The sequence below is a fragment of the Petromyzon marinus genome, chromosome 52 (genome assembly GCF_048934315.1).
Source record: "Petromyzon marinus isolate PM22_M1 ecotype Great Lakes invasive population chromosome 52, UKy_Petmar_22M1.pri1.0, whole genome shotgun sequence".
NCBI lineage: Eukaryota > Metazoa > Chordata > Hyperoartia > Petromyzontiformes > Petromyzontidae > Petromyzon > Petromyzon marinus.
In genome coordinates this window covers 8049410-8059635 of record NC_133718.1, presented here as the reverse complement: position 1 = coordinate 8059635, position 10226 = coordinate 8049410, and the positions used below count along the sequence as shown (strand labels likewise).

The window sequence follows — 10226 nt, the reverse complement described above, 5'->3', positions numbered from 1 at the left end:
GACGTATAAACAACTTTTATTCATGAAAACTCGGTGGGGACAACAGTATCTGGTCGTGTACACAATCATTGTTAAGTAACTCGTTAAATTTACAAATACGCAATCCCAAAACGTGCCACGTTGAGACTTTTTTTCATGCAGAAGTTGATAGGTCATGACCATACTGCAGCTTTCACAACAAAAAATATATATATCCGTCTTTCTTGATCCTCAAGTAATATGATCAACATGGAGAAAATGACAATAATATTCTGTAGTAGTAATAATAATGTACACGTTTGCCTTTTGAACCGAGATGAGTGTTTTATGCTGATACTAGACTCCTGCACATATTATTGACTTGGGGGTGGGAGGACTTGCATGGCGTGCGCTGGTAGGCCCGTAACCTTATCGAGTCGTGGGGTGGGGGCAGAGCTATTTATACAAGGGGGGTGGGGTGCTGTGGGAGTGCCACATTCCCCGTCCCTTTAAAATCTTCGCACAGCTGCTGAACCGGCCTCTTCGTCCCGAGCAGGCCACGCTCTTCCTCCTCCCCTCGTCTTCCCCCACAAGCCCGGCTCCCCTCCACCCACCACACCCGCCGCCGATTCCACCATCCCGCGGCCGGGCGGCGCACCGCTTGACCCCCACATGTGCACGCAGCGATGATGGCCACGGACGCCGATCATCGGATCTTCACGGATGGAGAGAACTGCAAGCCGTCGTGGCGAGATGCGGGTGCTGATTACGATGAGACAGACACACATCTGGAGATCATGGGAAAACCTGTCATGGAGCGATGGGAAACCCCATACATGCACAAGCTGGCTTCCGTCGCCAGCTCTAAAGGTACATTATCCACGCGACCATCATCTTTAGCCGTGGAATTACGAACAGAGGTCTGTTCGTAATTCGATTTGTTCGTAAGTCCAACTTTATTTTGCTCTTGTCGATTCCAAATACGGTGTACGGCATAGACACCAAACACGGGGAATGGCTTTAAAAGTTGTATAATCTCCTGTAGATGTAGATGCCACTGGTTCTTCATGCTCTGCAGATGTAGATGCCACTGGTTCTTCATGCTCTGCGGATGTAGATGCCACTGGTTCTTCATGCTCTGCAGATGTAGATGCCACTGGTTCTTCACGTTCTGTAGACGTAGATGCCACTGGTTCTTCACGTTCTGTAGATGTAGATGCCACTGGTTCTTCATGCTCTGCAGATGTAGATGCCACTGGTTCTTCATGCTCTGCAGATGTAGATGCCACTGGTTCTTCGCGTTCTGTAAATGTAGATGCCACTGGTTCTTCATGCTCTGCAGATGTAGATGCCACTGGTTCTTCACGTTCTGCAGATGTAGATGCCACTGGTTCTTCACGTTCTATAGATGTAGATGCCACCACCGCCATCTATTGCGCGATGGTTGAACTTACGACTCTCGGTCCGAACAGGCAGCTGGACATACGGGGACAGGTCTGCTCTTATCTCTGAAAGTTCGTAAGTCGAATGTTCGGTAAGTGGAGGAGTCCCTGTAGTCTGATGGAATACATCGTATTCTGATAAGTGCGGAGACAGAGAAGGAGAGCTGTGCGTGTGTGCGATGAGTGTCCCTCTGTCACCGCTGAGTGATGGACACACGTGCCTTGAGTGTGCCTCAATCGTGAAAGCCGTCATGGGGGGGTTTGCGTCTGTGCGCTCGCCAGAGTCCGATGCCCCCTCTCGGCCAACAGTTATGAATAACCGAACTGGTCATGGGACTCTTCTAGGTAGAGTCAGCCTTAAATCACTACCTGGTGGGGAGGTCTATAACAAATATGCACTGGGGAGACAAAGGCGGCCGGTCTAGTGTTCTTACTAACAACACTAGAGCCAACGAAAAACTAAAAGGACACAACGCAAAAAAAAAGATGTTGAGCGCGTTTTTTTATTGTTTGATTTTTAAAAAATGTTACCAAGATATCTTCTTGAGTAAATATATTTATACATAGCAAGGATTGGCGCAGTGTGTTTACAAAGAGGCAGAGTCATGTCAATCTTTTTTTTATCATAAGGTGAGAGAGAAATGAACACCGGAGATGAACTTTTAGAGATTTTTTTTAAATTGCAAAATGAGCAAGAACATACTCCCAATGGTGTTTTTCGCACAACCTCATTCTCAATAGAGACCAGTGCAAGAGAAGACAAGGCGGCATTGTTGCCCTGTGGTTGATCGGAGACATATTTTTTGAAAAAATCTGCTTTAGCGAGTGACAGCGGCTGCAGCAGTAACATGGGAAAGCAGGAACCATCTGTAGAAAGTTAGCACCGAAGGCCTACGAAACAGAAGTGCCCAGGGGCCTACAAGAACCTTAATCGGACCCTGCACAGCACCCCCCACGAATGTTGGGCCGCTCGCCACCTTGCAAGTTTTGTTTTCTGGGACGTGGGAGCGCTGGTGCGATGACCGAGTCCGTGTGAACCGGTGAGCCGTCGCTACAGATGCTGCCAGCCGGCACACTCGATGTCAGTCACAAAGATCACTCCCAAGTTGGTACGCAGTATGTTGTCTCGTCCAGTGGCCCCTAACTCTCGGACTAGAAGTTCAAAAGCAAAAAGTCAACGCGGTCTTCAGCTCAAATGAGCAACGCGACAGTGATGTGCGCGCGTCTCCTGTTCGCAGCCCTGCCGAGAGCCACTGGGAGGAAATTCCACATTCCTATTGCAGGGGGCGGGTCTGTCCATGGGACGACCGCTGTTGAATTATGCAACCAAGTGGTACGTCTCATTTAATCGGCGGGAGGGATGATGGGCCGAGTCAACCCCCATCCGGAATTTGAATTCGCAGTCTTCAGGCTGTGATTCTCTCTCCCTCCTGCCGAGCGTGACCGTGGCGGCTGTCCGGTGATTATTCTGCCGGCAGGCGGACGGGTTCTGGAGATCGGCTTTGGCATGGCTATCGCGGCCACCAAGGTAGAGGAGAACGACATCACGGAGCACTGGATCATCGAGTGCAACGACGGCGTCTTCCAGCGCCTGCAGCAGTGGGCGACGAAGCAGCCGCACAAGGTGAGCGCCCCCCGGCGGCAAAGAGGGGGGGGGGGGGTCAATGTACAGGGACTCCTCTACTTACGAACGAGTTAGGTTCCAGAGGTCTGTTCGTAAGTCGATTTGTTCGTAAGTCCAACTTTACTCCTGTCGATTCCAAATATGTTGTAGGGCATGCACACTAAACACGGGGGATGGCTTTGAAAGCTGTATAATCTCCTGTAGATGCCACTGGTTCTTCACGTTCTACAAATGTAGATGCCACTGGTTCTTCACTTTCTACAAATGTAGATGCCACCGCCGCCATCTACTGGACGGCGATTGAACCCACGACTCTCGATCCGAACAGGCAATTGGACATACTGACAAGTTTGTTCGCATAAATGAAAGTTCGTAAGTCGAATGTTCGGTAAGTACAGGAGTCCCTGTATGTTGAACTTCTTTCGCACCGTACGTTGGTAGGGGGGGGGCGATAGGGCCAATTGCCCCTCCTTAGTCCTATTCGGCTCTGAGTGCCGAGTTGACAACAGCTGCCTCGCGCAACTCCCCGTGACAGGGGGCGCTCGAGTTCGGCCGGCAGTTTGTGAGAATTTCACTGACCTCGTCTCTTTTCACGGACGCGTCAAGCCAAGTTATTTTTAGTTCACACGTGGCGCCGTTGCATCATTGAGCATAAATTGTTTTTTTTATTCTATACGGTTATAAAAAAAATGAAAAGAAAGTTGTGGAAATCGTCCCTGCCCGCTCTTGACCTGTCGCTTGCGTACCGCAGATCGTGCCACTGAAGGGGCTGTGGGAGGACGTTGTGCCAACGCTGCCGAAAGGACACTTTGATGGTAAGCACAGCTAGCGCGCTTGTTGGCTGTTCGTGCATGGAACACTCTGATAAACAGCCATAATTCTGTCACCAGTCGCTTCACGACGTGATTGGTACTTTACTTGTTTGTGTGTTCTGTCACATTCATGAATCAGAATATGTATTTGAAATGGAGGAATCCGATGAGCTATACATCTCTACTTCGCAGATGTCTAGTAGGGGTGAGTCACAACGTTACAGGAACGAACAATACAAATAACACGATATGAGTTGCCTACGTATAGGAAAGGTAAGCGAATCACAAAAAAATACAAACAAAACTAAACTATTTTATTTGACCAGGTAAAGCCCACTGAGCTCTTCGCTTCTTTTTTTCAGAAGTGACCTGGCCACAAATGACAGCTCAACGAAGTGGATTCTCATATACGTCTTCAAATACTTGTTACTGTATCATCATTCATAAATCTGAGCTGTAGTCTCACTGTTATAGCCCTCCAGCTGCATGCCAGTTTCTGTGCGGATTCCCAAACATGCGGTTAGCAAGAGAAAACCCCCATGGCCAGGCATGGCCTTGAGAAATTAACTTCTGACCCATCTGCAAACTGAAAACCCTGCCAGCTCCGTAACGACTCAACAAGTAACGTTGCTTCCTTGCAGAATTACAATTTGCTGAACACTCTTTTACCTCGAGTACATACCATAGCTACGATGTCAACACAGATTGCTTATCTTTTGTTTAAGTTAAAGATATGCCCTTACTTTGCCCGATAATGTATTAACTTCCTGCATTGATAAAACACAGTTCATATGACCCCGAGCACTGCTGCTATCTACTCACAATCGGTACAAAGTTACATTTTACATTTCAAGAGATCACAGCGGAGATCACAGCCGCCTCCACTTGTGTCCAATAGCATGCGTGCCGCAGCCATCAACCGCATCAGAACATCAGCAAGCCGGCGTACACATCTCATTTATGCAGGGCCGGATTAAGGTTCTTGTAGGCCCCTAGGCACTTCCGTCTCGTGGGCTTTCGGTGATAACTTTCTAGAGTTGGTTACTGCTGCCCCACGTTACTACTAAATCCGCTGTCACTGGCTAAAGCCGATTAAAAAAAGCTGTCTCCGATCAACCAAAGGGCAACAACGCCGCCTTGTCTCCCCTTGCACTGCTTTCTATTGAGAATGAGGTTGTGTGAAACACACCATTTGAAGCTGTTCTTGCAATTTAAAAAAAATCTCGAAAGTTCATTTCCGGTGTTCATTTCTCTCTCGCCTTATGAAAAAAACAAAAGATTGACTCTGCCTCTTTGTATACACACTTATACTTGCTATGTAAATATATTTATTCAAGAAGATGTCTTGGTTACTTTTTTGTTAAAATATTATAAACAAAAAAACATGGTTACATATTTTTTCCTAGGCCCCTTAGTTTCCGTAGGCCCCGGCACAATGCCAACTGTGCCTATAGGATAATACGGCCCTGCCTTTATGAATATAAAAGTAAAGACACGCGCCACAACAGTGGTGATTGTGGCCATGCAACACAAACTATGGACAATATATCATGGGATCTCCTTTGCGAGTAGACCAGAGGATCCCTTTTGGCGTCCTCTGGTCGAACACCGTTTGAGACGAGGCTCAAAAGAAAGCTGTCTCTGGTGTGGACCAATCAGTTTCAAGGACAATGCATATATTATCAGTGTGTTTTTTGTTTGTATTCTGACCACAAGCATTGTGGTTAATGTAGACATGATTCCTTGTAAAAGGTTTCAGTTTGGTGTTTTAACATCTTAACACCTGTTTTGTTGCCAGAAAAAAAGGGAAAAACCGATTATCATATGGACAATATAGTGAACCACTGTAGTCTGTACTCCCTCACTGGAGGACGAACGGCAGACCTTGGCATTTCCTGAACATATTGCTGCCGTATGCTAGAAGAGATAGTGACGGTATAAACGACATGAGCGTTGTGATCCTATAACCAACTGTGCATGTGAGAATGGAATTACAGTACCTTAATGTCCACAAAATCAGACACTCTAGAAAGACGCTCCCCAATAAAATTTGACAAATCTGATCTCACACACACAGTTGCTGGGTTACAAGATGGTGACGTATCAGTGGCTGGCCTTGTGAGTTTATCAGCCTTTGTATTGTTCCAGGGATTCTGTACGACACCTACCCACTCTCCGAGGCGACCTGGCACACGCATCAGTTTGACTTCATTAAGGTAAATGTTTAAAAATGCGACGACTACAAAGAACAAAATAACAGCGGCTTCTGTTAACCTCATGAAGCCTCACTGAGCCTCAGGACTATTTTTTGCCAGGGGGCGTCCTGCATCGGGATGTTTGGTATGTAGCAGGAAATTGTTGAGTGCCCAGAAAAAAAAACTCCACGTAAAGGAGAGGGTAACGTTCATAGCTCCGCACAGATGGACCCATCAATCCGTTGCTGTCATGCCATCTCTCGAGCAGGCCACCTCGCAGCATATGCTTTGTTTTACGAATATATCCATTCGACGCGTAAAACACATGAAGAGACTTGTGCTGGCAGTCGTGTGAAAACACAAACCAACAAAAAAAACCCATACATTAATCATTACCGTTGCCTTTAGAATAGCTACAGTCAGCTAACATTTCAGGCAATGGCCTCTCGTTCGAGCAGAGGTCACAGTGAGGCCATCGCGCGGGAAAGTGTGTGTGTCAGCTACAAAGGGCTTCTACCCCCGCCGCTCTCAAGGCCTTTTCACCACCAAAAAAGTAAACAGGCCACGCCACCTGCCCATGAAACCCAGAAAGTTGAAACCGGTCCAGAATTTGCCCGCTTCAAAAAATGCTGCTGGAAATTTTTCATCGAGAAGGGCCCATCGGCTGATGGGCATAAACGTACGGCCCTGAAATCTTTATCTGCCAGTCGGCTGAATTAGTCAACCCATAACATCTGGGTCTGCCCCATGACATGGCAGCGAGACATCGACGCTTCACCTGAAGGCCTCAGATCGCATTCCTGATTAAAATTAATATCGGCAGCGGCAATCGTGCCAGCAACTTCGTGATTCGAGTTTCGAGTCCACCACCTTATCCGTAGACCAAAACCCCGGACATATTTCCCGGTTAGCCCAGGTCCATTGAAGCGTTGCAGCCTGCCGCGATTAAGTTAATTCAACACAATTCCGTAAGATCTCAGTTACAAATCCTTGCCTGTCTTTGCGTGTTGGCTCTGACGTTACCGGCGGTGTCTCTTTGCTGCGGCAGGGTTACGCCTACGACCTCCTCAAGCCTGGCGGCGTGCTCACCTACTGCAACCTCACGTCGTGGGGCGACCTCATGAAGAACAAGTTCACCGACATTGAGAAGATGTTCCAGGTGGATGGCTGCGACGTGCATCATCCCATGATTTTGATGTCACTTTGTCATTGATATTTTATATTCTTTTCATCGCTTATTTTTGCCATTTCGTACATGGAACATCCTACAGCGCGTGTCCAGATGTCCTGTGACCCCCAATTAATTGACCCCTTGCATTTTTCCCCTTTGCATATTGATTTTTATTTTAAATGAACCTTTAAAAAAACAACACGATTTCGAGAATTAAATTTGGGGTCACGAGACATCTTGACCACCCTGTACATCAGCCAATAGATTTAAATAGTTTTTTTTATCGATGGGGAAATATGCATGATACAGTATACGGCTGTCAAGGATACAATGTGTCGAGGCCTATAACGAAGCCTGAACTAACACGGTTTGTCTGTGGGGTCTGCACAGGAGACACAGGTGCCTCAGCTCGTGGAGGCAAAGTTCAGGAAGGAAGACATCAGCGTGGAGGTCATGGACTTGGTGCCACCCTCAGACTGCAGATACTACTCCTACACCAAGATGATCGCCCCCACCATCATCAAGCACTAGGCGGCACGCACGCACGCACTGGGGAATGGCAGCAAACGCTGTTCTTGTTTATCTTCCAGTTTCACCACTTGCACCACTTCAGTGCTTAATTGGAGGCACGTATTACCAATTGTTTCCACTGGTAAGTCCGAGCTGAGCCAACACGGCGTTCTCATGGCACAGGTCGTTTTTCCACTAGCTATTTGCCAAGCCGAGTCAAAACCAAGCCGCGACAACGCTGCTGGCCTTTCTAGACAACTAAATATGCCAAGAGGAGGAGCGAGGGGGGCAAGCGGGGCCAGGGATCATTAAGCGGGGGCTTCGCGTGTGGTTTCGCTACGCTGTGAGTACGCAGCATTACCACGCCATCTACCGTGCACAGTCCCACTTATAAATAAATTAAACTGGTGGTGTACTACTTTGGTGGTGTACTACTTTGGTAGTGGTGCACATGCGCAGATAATAATAATAACAACTGATATTAATCAGCAACACTGTGGCCCTAAAATAAATGTTCCTTCTTCATCGCACTTAGGCCAGAGAGGAGAGAGAGTGGATACACAAGTTGGACTCTTCGCTTTACATCATTGTGCTAAACTAGTTCACTGTGTATGAAAAAACTACTCGGCCAGGCTGGATTGGTGCGGTTTGGTTGTACGGAAGAGGTATAAAATGCAACTAATCTTGTCAATTATTGTACTGTAATTAGTACAGTAGTTTTTAAAAACTAAATTCAGCACAACACTGCTGTTTTTCAAGGGACTTCTGTATAGATATGCGGGTCATTTTACCACGCGATTCCTCCGGTTTCCTGTTTCAAAATGATGTTTGATGCCTGTGGATGATTAATAAAGAAATCTGTAAAGGTGCAACCCTGCAATTGCTTGCTCATGCCACTTGTGGTGGAAGGGGTCTCCACGAGAGGGGGGGCTCCAGAGAGCTCTCTCTAGAAGGGTGCATTTGAGACAAATCTTCGATGCTGGACAGGCATCTTGGAAGAGGTGTGGAGTATCCACACTTTACCCCACTGCATGTGACCTGGCCGACCGAGGATTGATGAACCCATTTTTACTGTCAGATCAGGGGGTCGGCAACCTCTGAGCTCCAGAGCCGCATGCGGCTTCCTCAAGGACCGCTCCGTGACGTTGTTTATTACGGACCGCCACCTTCACACATTCGCCGCAAGGATTGCGGCTCCTGCAATGTTGATTTTTTTTTGGTTTTACCGAATTTGAAAAAAATGTCTATTCTTGTTATTTTGGCTGCCGACCCCCCTGTGCGAGGTGGACAGAGGCGGGGGGCGGGGAGGGGATGAAGGCAACCTCAGCATTGTTTCAAATGCCATATCAGCAGTGCCGGATTAAGCTAGTGCGGGGCCTGTAGGATATGTTATAAAGGGGTCCAAAATACAAAAAACACGTAAATATTAAAATACACATTTTTTATTTGCATATTAAAATAATATTTTTTCATTTACTATACAGCCACATAATACGGCAAATCGCTAACCTTAAACACCCAGTCGTTTATAAAAGTTGACGACAGTATAGTACTATAGTAATAGAGCAAGTGCAGAATCACTGAAGTCGGAATTGATAGCTTGAAAGCATTTAGCGCGGGGCCCATGAAAGTGCTGATCAGTAGCTACTACACGTGTAGTAGCAGCTACTACTACACGTGTAGTAGCAGCTACTACTACACGTGTAGTAGCAGCTACTACTACACGTGTAGTAGCAGCTACTACTACACGTGTAGCTACTTGTGCTACGAGGATAATCCAGCACTGCGTGCCAGGGATCCAAGCGACGTCCTCTGGATTGGAAGTCCAGAGTGCTTGACCATTTCATCCAACGATGAATGCATGGACACATTCCCTGCACGTGGTTATTCTGTCATTACTCAAGTCCAAGGGGTCGGCGACTTTTCAAGGAAGAAGAAGAGCAGACATTGTTTTTGGTCTTTGACCAAAATAGTTGGAGAGCCGAATCACACGCAGAGAGAGAGCTGCTTGTACACAAACACAGCAGCTGCAGGCATACGGCGGATGACAAACACAGCTGCTGGCTGTTGTCTGAAGCTAGTTGTAATTACTGGCGAAACGTCGTACTCAGATTGTAAATGTTGCGGCTTTGCCCTCCAACACACCGGTGTCGCTGTACTAGTAACGAATTGGCCACGTTCTGTTTACTTGACAAACCTTACTAGTTGGCTGTGTCGGGTGGTGGCGGGTTTAACGACACAACATTTATATATTTACGGCTTACGCGATCTAATCCAAAAACCTCTATTATGGACCTGGAGAAAAATCCACGCGACCACAGGGAGAGAGAGAGAGACGCCACAAACTCCAAATATACAGCAGGCGTCAGCGTAGAGATCAGCCCCACGACCTGGTGCGTACCAGGCGAGGTAGTTAACATCTCCTAGCCACTGGAGCGCCCCATATATAGAGAGTGTGAGGCTTCCCCCGGGACTCGTAAGGAGCCGCACGTGGCTCCTCGAGAAAACTGCAAA

The 10226-nt window shown here is 47.3% G+C and overlaps 1 protein-coding gene across 1 annotated transcript; it reads left to right on the top strand.

Moving 5' to 3' along the window:
• Window positions 1-483: 483 nt before the first annotated feature.
• Window positions 484-8584, top strand: LOC116953525 (guanidinoacetate N-methyltransferase-like). The gene is made up of 6 exons (XM_032973792.2): window positions 484-828; window positions 2879-3024; window positions 3776-3839; window positions 5985-6052; window positions 7080-7190; window positions 7593-8584. The coding sequence occupies exons 1-6, from the start codon at window positions 645-647 to the stop codon at window positions 7731-7733; spliced, it is 714 nt and encodes a 237-aa protein (XP_032829683.1). The 5' UTR covers window positions 484-644; the 3' UTR covers window positions 7734-8584.
• The last annotated feature ends 1642 nt before the right edge of the window (window positions 8585-10226 follow it).

Bases quoted from the DNA above. Each gene is read 5' to 3' on its own strand.
- LOC116953525 (XM_032973792.2), top strand. From the start codon at position 645: ATGATGGCCACGGACGCCGATCATCGGATCTTCACGGATGGAGAGAAC. The intron at 829-2,878 runs GTACATTATCCA...TTCTGCCGGCAG, and splicing joins TTCCGTCGCCAGCTCTAAAG to GCGGACGGGTTCTGGAGATC. The intron at 6,053-7,079 runs GTAAATGTTTAA...TTGCTGCGGCAG, and splicing joins ATCAGTTTGACTTCATTAAG to GGTTACGCCTACGACCTCCT.